This window comes from Pristiophorus japonicus, chromosome 3 (genome assembly GCF_044704955.1).
Source record: "Pristiophorus japonicus isolate sPriJap1 chromosome 3, sPriJap1.hap1, whole genome shotgun sequence".
NCBI lineage: Eukaryota > Metazoa > Chordata > Chondrichthyes > Pristiophoridae > Pristiophorus > Pristiophorus japonicus.
In genome coordinates, this window is record NC_091979.1 from 225813823 (window position 1) to 225833538 (window position 19716).

At 45.9% G+C, this 19716-nt stretch overlaps 1 protein-coding gene across 1 annotated transcript in view; it reads left to right on the forward strand.

The window, feature by feature from the left end:
* herc4 (HECT and RLD domain containing E3 ubiquitin protein ligase 4) overlaps positions 1–19716 on the forward strand; it is a 267220-nt gene that overhangs the window by 151961 nt on the left and 95543 nt on the right. The window contains exon 17 of the mRNA XM_070876338.1: positions 10652–10819. Coding sequence (XP_070732439.1) covers positions 10652–10819 — 168 coding nt within the window. The remainder of the gene's footprint in view (positions 1–10651; positions 10820–19716) is intronic.

Consider the following 19716-nt stretch of genomic DNA (forward strand, 5'->3'; position numbering starts at 1 on the left):
GTAGTTCGCTGGACTCCCGATGGGTGTCTGCCGCTGCATTGACACTATGCAGTTGAAATCCTACATCACACAACATTTCATTACTCATTGTAAATAATCTGTAGCTCCGATTGCGATCGCACGCCTTTTCTTTGCTTACTGCATGTACACAATTCTGATCATCAATTGCACATTTTACATCTAACTCACAGTTGTTCTTACATTGATTGAAAATGTGGAACTATCCCTTTAAGTGTGGTGGGTTGCAGGCCTCCTTTAAGAGAGCCTTGCTATCTTTACCCCAATCCTCTTCTCTGTTTGGTGCCACGTGTTGCTCCATCAGCGCTGCACCTCGTGGTCTGGCCGCAGCCATCTTTTTCTTCAGCGCCTCACCTCGTGGTTTGGGCGCCATCTTTCCTCCATCCACGATGTTGACTGTCGTGATCCTCTTCTCCCCCGGGTTCTGCCACTGAAGCTGGGAAGTCGCCTTTAGATCCGATTTTCTTCCTCCGGAGTCCTGCCACTGGAGCCTGGAAGGTGTGTTCGGGGCGTCTCAGCTGGATCATCTCCACACAGTCGTGCTGAGCGGTCTGTGCCTCGGGTGCTGTGCTGGTCTGCTCTCTGGTGCTGGATCCAACCTCAGGTGGGGGCTTGCTTTGCCTCTGAGCACAGAGGACGTCGATCGCTGGAGGGGTGAAGTCTTCCCAACTCCAATGGATCTGCTCCATCCACCTTCTTCCGAGTAGCGTTGGTCCATCACCTGCAACAATCCACAGAGGTAACTTGTGCACCACGCCATTATGGAGTACCTTTACATCTGCACTACCAATGACTGGGATAAGTTCATCGATGTAGGTGCGCAGCTTTGCCTGAACCGGGACCAACTTGGGTCGTTCAGCTTGATTGTCCATAGCCCCTCAAAGGCTTCTTGATTGATTACTGACTGGCTCGCCCCCGTGTCCACTTCCATGAAGACTGGAACGCCATTTATCTCGACTTCCATCCACAACAGGGAACACTCGGTGGTGCAGGTCAACATGCTATATACCTCATCGTGGGGCTGAGTTGCCTCTCTGCCTATCGTTTCATAATCTGTGCTGGATTCATGGCCATCTGCAGACTCATCAACGCAGAGAGTCATATTTCTTTTACACGTTTGCTGGAGGTGGCCCTTTGTACTGCAGCCTTTCCACACACAGTCTTTAAAGCGGCACTAGTGAGCCCTGTGATTCCCTCCGCAACACCAGCATGGAGCTACTCGATTAGCCCCCCTCGGCGTACTCTGAGTTAAAGGACTCGTGGGGGGGGGGGGGGGGCCTGTTCTCTCTTCCCTGAGAAGGTTCACGTTCTACAGTCCAGCCTCTAAAAGGCACCACTCTGTGCACAGTACTTGCCGGGTTTGAGTCCTGAGGATGAGTCATCTGCCTAGAGCCGCAGGTCGAGGTCATGAATGCCTGGCTCACGGAGATGGCCTTCTGTAGTGTGACTATGGTGTCCGCAGACAGTAGCTTATGAAGAAGGCCCTCATGGCCGATTCCAATGACAAAAGTGTCCCGCAGCTCTTCGGTGAGGTGGTTGCCGAAATCACACGGTGCTGCCAGCCTCCCGAGGTCTGCAGCATATTTCGCGATTTCCTGGCCTTCGGGCCGTCGGTATGTATAGAACCGGTGTCTGGCTGTGAGGATGCTCTCTTTGGGCTTGAGTTGCTCTTGGATCAGCGTTACAAGTTCCTCGTACGTCTTGGTCGTTGTCTTTGCTGGTGTCAGCAAGTCCCTGACGAGGCCAGAGACAGTGGGCCCACAACAGGTTAGCAGAATAGCTCAGCGCTTATCAGCCACTGTGGCCGGATTGTCGCCTTCAAGGTCGTTTGCTGTGAAGAAGTGGTCGAGCCTCTCCACAAAGGCATCACCATCGGCGAACTACTGCAACGTACCAAGCGTAGCCATTTTCGCATGAAGGTCCGTAATCTTGTCGCCAATTATTATGTCTTTAGATGCTCTGATAATGACTCTACGAGGCAATGTGTTGTACTTGAACTGTAGTGACCTTAGTCCTTTATTGATAACTCCAAAGTGAGGATCACGTGCCGTTTATACTGCCTTTTATACTGGGCCAGGCACACCTGTACAAGTAACCTGCAAGTCTCCCACTGCCCTCTGGTGGCACACCTTGTAATAGTACAAGCAGTAACCATGTAGGATACATGACAGAAACTTTATATAAATGTTGATTTTATAAAATAAAAACAAGTATGCTCCAAATTTAATATACTATGGTACTGTTGCACACTGGTACTCTCAAGAAAATGACCTGCTTCATAAAACATCTATACCATCTATCATTTGGTGCCATTTCCCGGTTTTACAATGTTTGACTGTTGGGGATCTTTCCTGGCAGGTGATCATCTTCAATTGTACAACTTTTCAATATGTGAATCTAGCTTAGACTCCATTAAAGAGCTTAATGCATTGGAAAGTAAATACGGCACAGAAACAGGTCATTCGGCCCAACCAGTCCATGTCGCCATGTATACTCTACTCCTCCTGTCTTTTCTCATCTAATTCTAACAGCATAACTCTCTCTTCCCTTCTCCCTCATATGCTTATGTAGCCTCCCCTTAAATGCATCTATCTTATTCGCTTCAACCACTCCCTGTGGTAGCGAGTTCCACATTCTCACCACTCTGGGTAAATAAGTTCCTTCTGAATTCCCTATTTGATTTCTTGTTGACTATTTTATATATTGATGGCCTCTAGTTTTGCTCTTCTCTATAAGTGGAAACACTCTGTATCTACTCTATCGAAATCTTTCAGAATTTTAAAAGACCTTTATTAGGTCACCCCTCAGCCTTCTCTTTTAAAGAAAAAAGAGGCCCAGCCTGTTCATCCTTTCCTGATAGGTATACCCTCGCATTTCTGGTATCATCCTTGTAAATCTTTTTTGCATCCTCTCCAGTCTATGGGCTCACTTTTCCACAGGGGGTGCTCCGTTTTTTTTTGGAGTAGGCTGTTTTTTCTGGTCTAACTTAAAAATCCCTAGTTTCCCCAATCAATTTGCACCAGTGTAACTCACTCCGTAACGTTTTTTTTTTAGGTTAATTTTTTTTCGCAAAAGTGGGAGTTACCAGCCACCTACGCCACTTCTGGCCATTTAGGCAACTTTGGCCAGCTAATAGTTGTTCCATTTCTACTTAGGCCAGCATATGTGGCCACTTGAGAAAACCCTTGCGGAGAGTTAAAGAAATCAACGCAGGTAAGTACATTGGAGGCCATTTGGCCTGGGATAGGGACGGGAAGCGGAGAGGACCTGGACCTGAACCAACCAAGCCTTAGGGAACAGATTTGCTAAACCATCCTTCCTTCGCACAATTAAAATAATAAATAAAAAATTAAAGTCCTGCCTTCAGCATCAAACTGCAATTCACCATTTTGCACTCGGCCCGGGACTCAGAACGCATGTAGGAGTACTCTCATAACTCACCGGCAGGCAGGAGAACTCCAAGATCGCACCGGGGGGCCACTTGGCCAGGGCTAGGGTCGGGAGACACAAACTGGTATTTCTCTTTTGGCGTTGATGAACTTGAGCCTTAAGTAACAAACATTTTAATTGAAGCTTCAAGAAAAAGACTTTTATAAAGGGCTGTAAGGCAGGAGTTACCTTGGAGCTGCTCCCGCTTCGCACCTGTAACTTCACCGAAAGTGCAGTGGAAACCCCGTTTACTCCATCAACTTGCAAATGGCCGATTGCCAACTCGCAGTGCTACTGCGCATGGGCAGCCATCACTATTCTCCACTGCACATGTGCAGACGTCCTGGCACATTTTCCAGCACAGATCGCAGGCTCCATCCCCCCGAGGCGATTGGCCACGCTGCACGGCTGCAGTGAAGAGGTCAGACAGGAGCCAAATTTGGAACTTTTTTTTGGAGCATCTCCGGACGTACTTAAGCGGCACAACTCTGGTAAGTATGCTAAAAAACGGGCTTGGCCAAAATTGAGCCCTATATCCTTTTTATAATCTGGTGACCAGAATTGTACTCCATGTGTGATTTAACCAAGGTTCAATACAAGTTTAGCATAACTTCTCTACTTTTCAATTCAATCCTCTTGGAAATAAACCCTAGTGCTTGGTTTGTTATTTTTATGGCCTTGTTAACTTGTGTCGCTAATTTGTGTATTTGTACTTTCTATCGCTGCCTGTGATATATTATCGTGTCCGTCCCTTAGTGGCCCTATTCCCATCCCGACTTTCCTTTATTTATTTATGTACCTGTAACATATTTTACTATTTTGTTTTATGTTAATTTAATTTCATAGCTCCTTTTTGCCTTTCTAATTGTTTTTATAACTTCTCTCCTAATCTCTTGTCATATTCTCCCCTGCTGTCCATGTACTTCGTGTAGACCTCTTTCCTTACCCTCAATTTTTTCCTTGTGTCTTTATTCATCCATGGTGTCTCATTAGTGTTTAGCTTGTTCTTGTTTTTTAGCGGAATATATTTTTCCCGAAGTCTGTTGAACAGCGTTTTAAATGTTTCCCATTGCTGTTCTATGTCATTGTTTGTCAATATTGTTGTCCATTTTATTTTCCCAAGTTCTATTCTCAGCCCCGTAAAATCGTCTTTTCTCCAATCTATTACCCTGATTTTTGTCATACTTTTGCCCTTCTCAATTATTATGTTAAAGCAGATTATATGATGGTCACAATTGCCAAGATGTTCCCCTACTTTTACTTTTACCTGCTCTGGTTCATTTCCCATTACTAGATCCAATAGTGAATCCTCCCTTGTTGGGCTTCTTGCATATTGGGATAAAAAGGAGTCCTGTACACATTATTGGAACTCCATTCCCTTATCCATTTTACCTACCTCTTCTGGCCAGTTAATATCTGGGTAGTTAAAATCCTTCATCATTATTATTCTATATTTTTTACTCATTTCTGCAAACAGTTTAACTCATATTTTTAATAGCAGTTTCCCCTCACTTTGGGCTCAATTTTGCCCAAGGCCATTTTCTGGCCTATTGCCAGTGTTATACCGGGTTTTTAGGTCCAGAAATGCAGCATAAATAATTGTACAAATTTCTCCCGATCTGTAACTGGAATCCAGAGACACGCAGCGTGTCCAGTCGCCTCGGAGGGTGGAGCCTGCTCTCTGCGCCGAAAAAAAAAAACTGGGCCATCGACGCATGCGCGGGGGAAAAAAATATGTTTTTTGACGTCGCTGCAATGGACGCGCATGCTCATTACAGCTGGGATTTGGCAGTCGGCCATTTTTAAAGATTGCTTTGACAACAGTGAGGGACTTCAGCGACGCTGTTGATGGCCAACACATTGAAGGTTCTTTTATTACATAGAAACATAGAAAATAGGTGCAGGAGTAGGCCATTCGGCCCTTCTAGCCTGCACCGCCATTCAATGAGTTCATGGCTGAACATGCAACTTCAGTACCCCATTCCTGCTTTCTCGCCATACCCCTTGATCCCCCTAGTAGTAAGGACTTCATCTAACTTTTTTTTGAATATATTTATTGAATTGGCCTCAACAACTTTCTGTGGTAGAGAATTCCACAGGTTCACCACTCTCTGGGTGAAGAAGTTCCTCCTCATCTCGGTCCTAAATGGCTTACCCCTTATCCTTAGACTGTGTCCGCTGGTTCTGGACTTGCCCAACATTGGGAACATTCTTCCTGCATCTAACCTGTCTAACCCCGTCAGAATTTTAAACGTTTCTATGAGGTACCCTCTCATTCTTCTGAACTCCAGTGAATACAAGCCCAGTTGATCCAGTCTTTCTTGATAGGTCAGTCCCGCCATCCCGGGAATCAGTCTGGTGAACCTTCGCTGCACTCCCTCAATAACAAGAATGTCCTTCCTCAAGTTAGGAGACCAAAACTGTACACAATACTCCAGGTGTGGCCTCACCAATGCTCTGTACAACTGTAGCAACACCTCCCTGCCCCTGTACTCAAATCCCCTCGCTATGAAGGCCAACATGCCATTTGCTTTCTTAACCGCCTGCTGCACCTGCATGCCAACCTTCAATGACTGATGTACCATGACACCCAGGTCTCTTTGCACCTCCCCTTTTCCTAATCTGTCACCATTCAGATAATAGTCTGTCTCTCTGTTTTTACCACCAAAGTGGATAACCTCAAATTTATCCACATTGTACTTCATCTGCCATGCATTTGCCCACTCACCTAACCTATCCAAGTCGCTCTGCAGCCTCATAGCATCCTCCTCGCAGCTCACACTGCCACCCAACTTAGTGTCATCCGCAAATTTGGAGATACTACATTTAATCCCCTCGTCTAAATCATTAATGTACAGTGTAAACAGCTGGGGCCCCAGCACAGAACCTTGCGGTACCCCACTAGTCACTGCCTGCCATTCTGAAAAGTCCCCATTTACTCCTACTCTTTGCTTCCTGTCTGACAACCAGTTCTCAATCCATGTCAGCACACTACCCCCAATCCCATGTGCTTTAACTTTGCACATTAATCTCTTGTGTGGGACCTTGTCGAGCGCCTTCTGCAAGTCCAAATATACCACATCAACTGGTTCTCCCTTGTCCACTCTATTGGAAACATCCTCAAAAAATTCCAGAAGATTTGTCAAGCATGATTTCCCTTTCACAAATCCATGCTGACTTGGACCTATCATGTCACCTCTTTCCAAATGCACTGCTATAACTTCCTTAATAATTGATTCCATCATTTTACCCACTACCGATGTCAGGCTGACCGGTCTATAATTCCCTGTTATCTCTCTCCCATCTTTTTTTTAAAAGTGGGGTTACATTGGCTACCCTCCACTCCATAGGAACTGATCCAGAGTCAATGGAATGTTGGAAAATGACTGTCAATGCATCCACTATTTCCAAGGCCACCTCCTTAAGTACTCTGGGATGCAGTCCATCAGGCCCTGGGGATTTATCAGCCTTCAATTCCATCAATTTCCCCAACACAATTTCCCGACTAATAAGGATTTCCCTCAGTTCCTCCTCCTTACTAGACCCTCCGACCCCTTTTATATCCGGAAGGTTGTTTGTGTCCTCCTTAGTGAATACCGAATCAAAGTACTTGTTCAATTGGTCCGCCATTTCTTTGTTCCCCGTTATGACTTCCCCTGATTCTGACTGCAGGGGACCTACGTTTGTCTTTACTAACCTTTTTCTCTTTACATATCTATAGAAGCTTTTGCAATCCATCTTAATGTTCCCTGCAAGCTTCTTCTCGTGCTCCACTTTCGCTGCCCTAATCAAACCCTTTGTCCTCCTCTGCTGAGTTCTAAATTTCTCCCAGTCCCCGGGTTCGCTGCTATTTCTGGCCAATTTGTATGCCACTTCCTTGGCTTTAATATTATCCCTGATTTCCCTTGATAGCCACGGTTGAGCCACCTTCCCTTTTTTATTTTTACACCAGACAGGAATGTACAATTGTTGTAGTTCATCCATGCGGTCTCTAAATGTCTGCCATTGCCCATCCACAGTCAACCCCTTAAGTATCATTCGCCAATCTATCCTAGCCAATTCACGCCTTATACCTTCAAAGTTAGCCTTCTTTAAGTTCTGGACCATGGTCTCTGAATTAACTGTTTCATTCTCCATCCTAATGCAGAATTCCACCATATTATGGTCACTCTTCCCCAAGGGGCCTCGCACAACGAGATTGCTAATTAATCCTCTCTCATTACACAACACCCAGTCTAAGATGGCCTCCCCCCTAGTTGGTTCCTCGACATATTGGTCTAAAAAACCATCCCTTATGCACTCCAGGAAATCCTCCTCCACCGTATTGCTTCCAGTTTGGTTAGCCCAATCTACGTGCATATTAAAGTCACCCATGATAACTGCTGCACCTTTATTGCATGCACCCCTAATTTCCTGTTTGATGCCCTCCCCAACATCACTACTACTGTTTGGAGGTCTGTACACAACTCCCACTAACGTTTTTTGCCCTTTGGTGTTCTGCAGCTCTACCCATATAGATTCCACATCATCCAAGCTAATGTCCTTCCTAACTATTGCCTTAATCTCCTCCTTAACCAGCAATGCTACCCCACCTCCTTTTCCTTTTATTCTATCCTTCCTGAATGTTGAATACCCCTGGATGTTGAGTTCCCAGCCCTGATGCCACAAGCTCTGAAGATCTCTGCCTAGTTACTCGCAGAGTGTCATCAATCTCAGCAGATAGCACAGTTTCCCCAGCAGGAAAAGAGAGCCAATCCTGCAGTGGGCGTATCTTGCGTTGGAGACAAACCACTGTAAATGCAGTTTATTCCGAAGCACAAAGAGATCAAGAAACGATGTTACGACTTCATGTTCAGTCTAAATAAATAGTTATCACCACTCATTTTCATTGCATTCGGATCAATTTGTGCTGTTTGGTAAAGCTAATTCTTCTTGCTATGTGCTGGGGGCCTGTTACATCAGCCAGCTTGCTGATGTCCAGCAGAGCAACAAAATAGTTTGGCTTGCTTGTTAAACAATAAAAAAACAACAGTTGCCAACTCAGTTGTTTTGAGAGATTTCTGTTTTCCCTTACCATTTGTATTTTTGAAAATGAGGCTAATCACATACATACTCTGGGATGATAATATTTTGCTGTAACTTACTTTATTACCATTCTACCCTTTCTCCCTATCAATTCTTCCTGTGCCTTGCACTATTTACGAATGTGTTGATCATCTGGAGACCTTCTGCCAGGCTTCTGACAATGTTGCTCTGTAGAAGGCCACCAGGAGGTGCATGAGATCATCCTAGGACAGTGCCCTCCCGGTCCGCTGCGCGACCCGCGCCCAGGTCGAAGGGCTTACCGATCCGATCCACTACCTCCCCCACCAACCCTGGCCCCGAATGCCCTCCCGGTGTGCTGCCCAACCCTAGCCCAGGCCGAAGGGCTTGCCGCTTCGCTCCCCGCCCCGCACCTAGCCCAGGCCAAACGGCCTCCTCCGATTTACTTACTCCGCAAGAGTTTTCTGGAGAGACCGTATGTGCTGGCCTAAGCAAAAATGGCCTAAGTAGCTGGCCAAAGTTCCCTAAATGGCCAGAATTGGCGTAGGTGGCTGGTTACAACCCTTTGGCTGAAAAAAAAACGTAACTAAAAAAAATCGTAACTAACTGAGTTATGCTGGTGCAAATTGATTGGGGAAACTGTGGATTTTTAACTTAGGCTAAAAACAGCAGCCTGCTCAAAAAAACAGCGCAAATCACGGGGGAAAATTGAGCCCAATATTGTTAACCATCTTTTTACACTCCTGTTCTGAAACTATTTATTCCTGGCCATCAATGTCCTCCCTTACTTTATTCTTTCTTATACTCTCCTTTCCTGTTTTGTTTTTATTTAGGCTGGTTTGATATTTTGTAGATCCCTCCCCCGTCTTACTGGTTTAAAGCCTTTGCCACCTATCACAATGGAGGCTAATGTTGGAGCATTTCTAAACAGTGGCTTTCTGTGACTTTCATTTTTTTTGCACAATTTGTCTATTTAACTCATCTTGGCTCTGAGGTTAGTGATGGTCTTTTGTTTACATGTTTTGTCACATGGATAAAGTTAGTTCCATCTATCTTGCCTAAGATTTGAGTTTTGCTTGTGTACTAAAACTGAAGCCCAGGTTTTATTTACATCTCACACAACCATTGAAAGGAAGTATCGCCTAGTTGATGTATATAAGAAATAGGAACAGGAGTAGACCATACTGCCCCTCGAACCTGCTCCACCAGTCAATAAGATCATGGCTGATCTGATCATGGACTTAGCTCCACTTCCCTACCCGCTCCCCATAACCCCTTATCCCCTTATCGTTTAAGAAACTGTCTATTTCTGTCTTAAATTTATTCAATATCCCAGCTTCCACAGCTCTGAGGCAGCGAATTGCACTGATTTACAACCCTCAGAAGAAATTTCTTCTCATCAGGCCTTGATCCTTTTATGCAGCAAGAATGAAGAATTGTTGATTTCGTTATTTATCCATTTGACACAAAACTTTTAAGTAGATGTTAATGAACTTGGCTAGTGGAGTATATGTTCTTGTGTTGCTTGATGGGATGAAAATCACCAGGTGAAGTTCCAGGTTCAGCTTGTGAGATGGCTACTTAATGGGGGCAATATGCAGAGATCCTGAGATACTATTTTTGATTGTGCCCTTGTTGTATTTTGGTTTTGGATATTGCTTCCTCTGAGCACAAAATGTGGTTGCATATATATATATATATATCTTTATATAATGAGGTCAGAAGTGGAATTTAAGGTACAATGGCCTAGGTGAGTTCACCTTTGGAATGTCAAGAATATCCTATTTGCATGTGAGGTTGAATTTTACTCAAGCATATCTAAAGGTAGGTAATCTGTACAAAAATTCTTCAAGAAAAGTTCCTAAAGCTTATTTTGAAATGTTTTAGCACTCACAATAGTAAAAGCACAATGTTCAGTGGTTGCAGTGGCAAATGGGAACTGCATTGTGAAATTGCCTCCTGTTTGCTGCCATGAAAGAGGCATTAAACTTTCCAGTGTTTTATGAAATTTAAATACATTTCAAAAATATTATCTTTTTTATGGTTTTATCCTTTGTTTTTCCAATAAATATCCCACCACCAGCTTATGCTAACTTTTTTTATTTTAAAAATATTTTGAAAATTAAACTGATACTGATCACTAACTTTTCCCACGTTCTAGATGGCAGTTGACCAGGCACACAGACAAAACTTTTCATCCTTTTTCTTGCCTGTGGTTGATGCAGTCAATCCTTGTCTTGTGCTGATTGTACGAAGGGGACACATTGTTGAAGACGCTGTGGAAGTATTGAGGAAAAGCAAAAATGTAGACTTCAAGAAACCATTGAAGGTACCTGTACTTTGTCTGTAAATAATAACAAATGGGCCTCATAAATAATCTCTTTAATTTTACTAAGTTCATGTATCTAATCTTTCCCCAATATTCCATATCCACATTATCCTCGCTAGCCACAACAGGTTGGTCTCCAATGAAATGTCAGTGTCGTTATTAGCTAACCTGAAGAAAGGCAGTCAGGTGGGAAGAGTCTTCGCTCCCTGTCACAGACTGCATAGCCCAGACTTTTAAACCTACATACTGCTAAATTCGACTCCATAGCATCTGTTTTTTTCGTGCTACTGGTGTCGATTCGGGTCCAAAATGGCATCCGAGGAGCGCGCACATACTTCTAATGCGCTGGACCTCATTTTGGTTAAGTCATTTGCACAGGCGTTGGGAGCGTGCGCCAGAAGTATGCAAAGTACGCAGATCATGACCTCAATCAGTGGATCGTTGATTTGATGCCAGCGCTGACATTTTCAATCCCCACACTGGAGCTAACGCCCTCTTTTAACCTCGCACAGCTGAACATGCATTCAGCAGCAGAAAGGACCCTCTCCCCCAGCACTACTAAAAGGGATCATCACCTGCTTTCAGGTTAGTTGCTGATTGATTTCTACTGACTCTTTGTGAATTTGTAGAGGTGTTTCTTGGTTTGCTGTCTTCTTTGAAATTTCTGAACTGTCCAGGGAGTGGTGTAGCAGAGTTCTTCAAGACTTCTGCACAGACATGGGTACAGTAGTTTGTACTCCCCTTGACCTGCAACAAGACTGGGAGAATGAGCACAGGTGACAATGGAGAACAAACTGCTCAAAGAGGGAGAAGGGCTCTCAGCAGGAGGCCATATCCAGCCAGGGTCATCGGGAAGCAAATCTCCGAGAATCATAAAATGGTGACAGCACCGAAGGATGCCTTTCGGCTCATCGAGACCATGCCATTCTCTGCAAGAACTTCAGCTAGTTCCCCTTATCCCACTCTTTTCCTGTAGCGCTGCAAACTCTTTTCCTTCAGGTACTTATCTAATTCTCTTTTGGAAGCCATGATCAAATCTGCCTCCACCATCCTCTTGGGCGGTGCATTCCAGATCCGAATCAATCGCTTCGTTTAAAAAAAAAAAGTTTTCCGAAGTCGCCTTGGGTTTTTCTGCTAATCATCTTAAATCTGTGTCCTCTGTTTTCAACCCTCCCACCAATGGGAACAGTTTCTCTCTATCTACTCTGTCTAGATCCTTTATGATTTTGAACACCTCTCAAATCTCCTCTCAACCTTCTCTGCTCTAAGGAGAATGATCCCAGCTTCTCTAGTCTATCAACGTAACTGAAGTCCCTCAGCCCTGGAACCATTCTTGTAAATCTTTTCTACATCCTTCCTAAAGTGCGGTGCCCAGAATTGGATATAATACTTCAGTTGAGAGCGAACCAGTGTTTTATAAAGATTCATCATAACTTCCTTGCTTTTGTACTCTGTGCCCCTTTTTATGAAGCCCAGGATCATGTATGTTTTTTTTTAACTACTTTCTCAACCTGCCCTGCCACCTTCAACGATTTGTGCACATATACCCTCAGGTTTCTGTTCATACATCCCATTTAGAATTGTACGCTTTAGTTTATATTGTGTCTCCTCATTCTTCCTACCAAAATGTATCACTCCACACTTTTTAAAATTTCATGTGCCACATGTCTGCCCATTCCTTCAGCCTATCTATGTCCTCTTGAAGTCTATCACTATCCTCCTCACTGTTCACTACTAAGTTGTGTGTCATCTGCAAATTTTGAAATTGTCCTGTACATCCAAGTCTGAGTCATTAATTTATAAAGAAAAGGAGTGGTTCCGCCAGTCCAAAAAACAACTGTTCACCACTAGTCTGTTTCCTTTCACTTAGACAAGTTCATATCTGATACGTCCTTACTACACAGTATAAATGCACACGAGGCCCATGCTTGAGAGAAGGTCAGTCTGTGACCTGTCCTTTATTCCTTAGCACTCAAGTGATGAAGGTGGGTGGAGCTTACCCTTTTATACCTGAAGGTCCAGGTTAGCAGTGTCTCCCACCTAGTGGTCAGTGTTCTCATGGTGTACAACTTAGGTCAGTTTCTACATGGGTTACAATGCTGGTTGAATACATGACATCACCTCCCTCCCCAAAGTCTTATTGGGATCACAGGTTGAGTCTCTCTGGTGGTTTACGCTCCCTTGTAGAGCGCCTGAGTTGGGGCTCCGATTGTTGGGCGCTGGCCTGAGTGTCTGCTGTTTGCAGTGCCTCAGGCCTGTCCGGATTGCCCACAGTGACTGGGCTCTCCTCCCTTTGGTTCCGGTGTTCGGTCACCTGTGGTGGAGTGAACTCTATATCGTGTTCTTCCTCTGCTTCTTCTATGGGGTTGCTGAACCTCCTTTTTGTTTGATCCACATGTTTGCGGCAGATTTGTCCATTGGTAAGTTTAACTACCAGAATCCAATTTCCCTCTTTGGCAACCACAGTGCCTGCGAGCCATTTGGTCCCTGCAGCGTAGTTTCTTTCATGGTGGGGTGTATAAGGGATAATCAGGTTTTGAGCGTCCTTTTCATTAGTAGCTCTGCGGGTGGAACCCCTGTGAGCGAGTGTGGTTGGGATCTATAAGCCAACAGGAGGCGTGATAAGCGGGTTTGTAGGGAACCCCCTTGGAATCTGAGCATCCCCTGTTTGATTATCTGCACTGCTCGTTCTGCCTGGCCGTTTGAGGCCGGCTTGAACGGTGCCGTTCTAACATGGTTAATTCCATTGCCTGCCATGAAGTGCTGGAATTCAGTACTTGTGAAGCACGGGCCATTGTCGCTGACCAAGATGTCCGGTAGACCGTGGGCGGCGAACATTGCCCGTAGACTTTCTACCGTGGCAGAGGATGTGCTTGAATTTAAAATGTCACACTCGATCCATTTGGAGTAGGCGTCTACTACAACCAAAAACATTTTCCCCATGAAAGGACCTGCGTAGTGCACATGGATGCGTGACCAAGGCTTGGCGGGCCATGGCCAGGGGCTAAGGGGGGCTTCCCTGGGCGCATGGCCCAGCTGGGCACACGTGTTGCACCTGCGAACACAAAGTTCCAGATCTGCGTCTATCCCTGGCCACCAAATGTGTGACCTGGCAATTGCCTTCATCGTGACAATGCCCGGGTGCCCATTGTGGAGTTCTCTGATGAACACCTCTCTGCCCATCTGGGGCATGACTACGCGGTTTCCCCACAGTAGGCAATCGAGAGTTCATCCTTGCGCCTGTGAAATGGTTTAAATTTCTCAGGGCATGCCCTGTACGTGGCTGCCCAGTCCCCATTCAGGACACATTTCTTGACCAGAGACAATAGCGGGTCTCTATTTGTCCAGACTTTAATCTGACGGGCTGTCACGGGTGAGCCTTCGCTTCCGAAAGCTTCAACAGCCATGACCATCTCGGCACCATGCTCGGTAGCCCCCTCAGTGGTGGCTAGTGGGAGCCTGCTGAGTGTATCGGCGCAGTTTTCGGTGCCCGGTCTGTGCCGAATTGTGTAGTCATAGGCAGCTAACGTGAGTGCCCACCTCTGTATGCGGGCCGATGCGTTTGCATTTATGACCTTGTTGTCGGCCAAAAGGGACGTTAGGGGTTTGTGATCTGACTCCAGCTCAAATTTCCTGCCAAACAGTTACAGGTGCATTTTCTTTACCGTATATACACATGCGAGCGCCTCCTTTTCTACCATCCCGTAGCCCCTTTCTGCCTGGGACAGACTCCTGGAGGCATAAGCTACCGGCTGTAACTGACCCTTGGCATTGACATGCTGCAACACACATCCGACACCATAGGACGACGCATCGCACGTTAACACAAGTTTCTTAGATGGGTCATATAGCGTTAACAGATTATTGGAACATAACAAATTGCGTGCTCTATTAAAGGCCCTTTCCTGGCTGTCCCCCCAGACCCATTCGCGACCTTTGCGTAGGAGCACGTGTAGCGGCTCTAACAGCGTGCTCAATTTGGGAAGAAAGTTACCAAAATAGTTCAGGAGCCCCAGGAACGAACGCAGCTCCGTCGTGTTACGGGGTCTGGGTGCTCTCTGGATCGCTTCCGTCTTGAATGCAGTAGGGCTGATCCCGTCTGCTGCTACCCTCATCCCCAGGAATTCTACCTCTGGAGCTAGGAAGACGCACTTCGCCTTTTTCAGTCGCAGACCTACCAGGTCCAGTCTGCGTAGCACCTCCTCCAGGTTGTGGAGGTGTTCTTCAGTATCGTAACCCATAATGAGGATGTCGTCCTGAAAAACCACCGTCCCTGGAATCGACTTGAGGCTTTCCATATTTCGTTGGAAGATCGCAGCGGCCGAGCGAATCCCGAACGGACATCTGTTGTACTCAAACAACCCCTTGTGTGTCGTGATGGTGGTCAGCTTCTTCGACTCACTCGCCAGCTCCTGGGTCATGTAAGCTGAGGTCAGGTCCAATTTTGAAAAAAGTTTGCCATCGGATAGCGTCGCAAAGAGGTCCTCCGCTCTCGGTAGTGGGTACTGGTCTTGGAGTGACACCCGATTGATGGTGGCCTTGTAATCGCCACATATCCTGACCGACCCATCCGCCTTGAGCACCGGCACAATCGGGCTCGCCCAGTCACTGAATTCGACTGGCGAGATGATGCCTTCCCTCAACAGGCGGTCCAATTCGCCTTCTATCTTTTCGCGCATCACGTACGGCACCGCTCTGGCCTTGTGGTGTACTGGTCTGGCGTCCGGGTTTATGTGAATCACTACCTTGGCCCCCATGAAAGTGCCAATGCCGGGTTGAAATAATGAGTCAAATTTGTCCAGGACCTGTGAGCATGATACTCGCTCCACAGAGGAAATTGCATTGACATCGCCCCATTTCCAGTTCATGACAGCAAGCCAACTCCTCCCCAGTAGTGCGGGACCGTCCCCTGGGACAATCCAGAGTGCCAACCTGTTCTCCGAATCTTTGTGGGTCACGACTACCGTGGCGCTGCCTAGCACCGGAATGATCTGCTTTGTGTAAGTCCGTAGCTGTGCGTCAATCGGCGATAATTTTGGCCTCCTGGCCTTGGATGGCCACAACTTTTCGAACTGTTTGATACCCATCAGGGACTGGCTGGCACCCGTGTCTAACTCCATTGATACTGGGATGCCATTGAGGAGCACTTTCATCATTATTGGTGGCGTCCTGGTGTATGAACTGTATACGTGCTCCACGTGAACTCGCTGAACTTCAGCTTCCAGTGATTTCCCCCAGTGTCCATTTCTGCAATTTCTGTAGGTATTTTGCTCATCTCTGCAAACTCCGGCTGAATGTATGCCTCCACGCCTCCAGCATGAGTTGCGGTTTGAAACAAAAGGTCCCTTGCCAGTCGATCGTCCCTGACTGCCCCTGTTATTGTCCTTGAGTGCACCATTAACAGGTGTTGATGGCCCCATTACTGGCCGCATTGTCCCTTGCAATGGCGTGAATCGCTGTTCAGCTTGCCATTGTCTCTGTCGAACTCCCCCTCTGGGTTCAACTACATGTTGGGGCATGCCTGACTGCCCTTGTCTGCCTGGGGAACTGTGTGCTGCTTTAACAATGTTGAATCTCTGTCCCAACCATTCCTTAACACAGTACCTCTCGTCTGTTCTGCTCGTGGCCATGCTCGCGTGGTTTAAATCCCAGTTTCTTGTCGCCATTGATACGTCCTTACTACACAGTATAAATGCACACGAGGCCCATGCTTGAGAGAAGGTCAGTCTGTGACCTGTCCTTTATTCCTTAGCACTCAAGTGATGAAGGTGGGTGGAGCTTCCCCTTTTATACCTGAAGGTCCAGGTTAGGAGTGTCTCCCACCTAGTGGTCAGTGTTCTCTCGGTGTACAACTTGGGTCAGTTTCTACATGGGTTACAATGCTGGTTGAATATATGACAATATCCATGCTGCCACAGTTCCTTTTATTCCACGATCTTCAACTTTGCTGGCAAGCCTATTATGTGGCACTTTATCAATCATCTTTTGGAATTTCATGTGCACCACATCAACCGCATTGCCCTCAGCAACCCTCTGTTACCTCATCAAAAACTTTATCAAGCTCGTTAAATATGATTTGCCTTTAACAAATCTGTGCTGGCTTTCCTTGATTAATCCACACGTGTCCAAGTGACTGTTAATTTTGTCCCTGATTATTGTTTGTAAAAGCTTCTCCACTACTGAGGTTAAACTCATTGGTCTGTAGTTGCTGGATTTATCCTTGCACCCCTTTTTTGATCAAGGGTGTAACATTTGCAATTCTCCAGTCCTCTGGCACAATCTCCATATTTAAGGAAGATTGGAAGATTATGGCCAGTGTTTCTGCAATTTCCACTTTTACTTTCCTTAGCATCCTAGGATGCATCCCATCCGGTCCTGGTGACTTATCTACTTCAAGTACAGCAACCTTTCTAGTATTTCCTCTATCAATGTTTAGCCCACCCAGTATCTCAACTACATCCTCTTTCACTATGACTTTGGCAGCATTTTCTTCCTTGGCAAAGACAGATGCAAAGTACTCATTAGTATCTCAGCCATGCTCTCTGCTTCCATGCGTAGGTCTCCTTTTTGGTCTCTAATCTTCCCCTCCCCCCTCCTCTTCGCACCCGTTTACTATTTATCTGTCTACAGAAGACTTTTGGATTCTCTTTTATGTTAGCTGCCAATCTGCTCTCATACTTTGTCTTTGCTTTTCTTATTTACTTTTTCACTTCCCTGCTGAACTTTCTATATTCAGCCTGGTTCTCACTTGTATTCACAATCTGACATCTGTCATATGCCCCCTTTTTGAGCTTCATCTTACTCTATCTCTCGTCATCCAGGGAGCTCTGACTTTAGTTGCCTACCTTTCCCTCTCATGGGAATGTACCTCGACTGTACCCGAACGATCTCCTCTTTAAAGCAGCCCATTGTTCCATTACTGTTTTGCCTGCCAGTCTGTGACTCTAATTTACACGGGCCAGATCCATTCTCAACGCACTGAAATTGGCCTTCTCCAATTAAATATTTTTATTCTAGATTATGCCCTGTCCTTTTCCATAGCTAATCTACTATGATCACTGTTCCCCAAATGTTCTCCTACTGACACTTGCTCCACTTGACCCACCTCATTCCTCAGAACCAGATCCAACAATGCTTCCTTCGTCGTTGGGCCGGAAACATACTGATCAAGAAAGTTCTGAACGCACTTCAGAAATTCTTCCCTCTCTCTCTCCTTTACACTATCTCGGTCTATATTAGGATAGTTTAATTTCCCTGCAAATTTGCTCTTTTATACCTTCCCACTAGTTGGTGACCTGTTGAATACCCCTAGTAGTGTAATGGCAGCTCTATTTTTTTCTTAACTCTAACCAAATAGATTCTGTCATTGACCCCTCCAGGACATTCTCTCTCTCCAGCACTAACATTCTCCTTAACCGATACTGCCACCCACCTCCTTTCTTTCCAGAACATCCTCTATCGAGAAATATTTAGTTCCCAATCCTTCCTCTTTGAGCCAGGTCTCTGTTATCGCCACAACATCATATTCCCATGTGGCTATTTGCGGCTGCAGCTCACCAACCTTATTTACACACATGCACTGTAAACCTATCTTAGACCACCTTGTATTCTCTTAGTCTGACCCCACCAAATATCGTACTATTTCTTACTCAAGTACTATCTGTCTCTCTCAATCCTTAGTGCATCTTGTTTCTCTTTTCTAATGCTACATCCTGGTGCCCATCCCCTTCCAAATTAGTTTAACCCCCACCTCTACTTGGATATTGGTCCTGGCTCTGTTGAGGTGCGGCCTGTACAGATCCAAGAACTGGCCGCAATGCCCCAAGAATCTAAATCCCTTCCTCCTGCACTATGTCTCCAGCCACGTATTCATCTGCTCTATCCTCATATTTCTGTACTCACTAGATCGTGGCACCGAGAGTAATCCCAAGAATACTTCCTTTGAGGTCTTCCATTTTAATCTCTCTCCGAGCTCCCTAAAATCTGCCTGCAGGACCTCAGCCCTCTTTTTACCTATGGTGTTGATACCGATATGGATCATGACCTCTGGCTGTTCACCCTCCCCTCCCAGAATGTTCTGCAGCTACTCAATGTCATCCTTGACCCTGGCACCAGGGAGGCAACATACCATCCTGGAATCACGTCTGCGGCCACAGAAATGCCTGTCTGTTCCCCTAATTATTGAATCCCCTATCACTATTGTTTTCCCGATATTCCTTCCCCCTGCCGTACAGCTGAGCTACCTATGGTGCCGTGGACTTGGCTCTGGCTATACTCCCTGGAGGAACTATCGCCCTCACCAGTATTCTACTGGTTACAGAGTGAGATGCACTCCCTGCCTGGTCTTCCTTGTCTGTTTGGCGGTCACCCATTCCTTCTCTGCCTGTACACTCTTACGCTGAGGGGCGACCCCTTCTTGAGCTCCTCCAACTGACAACACTTTCTGCACACATGGTTATCCAGGACATGGGAAGCGTCCTGGAGTTCCCACATGGCACAAGATATGCATTCCTCGGGACGGAAGTGCCTTGCTATGCCTCTATTTAATGGATATTAACTAACTTAACAGAAATAAACTCGACTCACAAATCAGCTCCTTCCCTTGTGCTCACATTACTTTAAATTTTTTCACCTCACTCCCTGACATCGCGCTCCCTCCGAGCTCTGGGGCCTACCTTTATCTCCAGTCGCTCCTCTCACTCTCCCGCATGTCCACTCTCAGGCCTATTAGCTTAGAGTCCTTGGGTTCTGTGGCTCCACCCCTCCTTTTCAGTTAGACGTCTCAACTGCCTTCCACCTCCACTGAATTCCTGCTCTCGCCAAATTCTTCCACTCTGCTTGCGTTCACCCAGCTGTCGCCAAGCTCTACTTTTGCAAACTAGTGCCTAATATATATC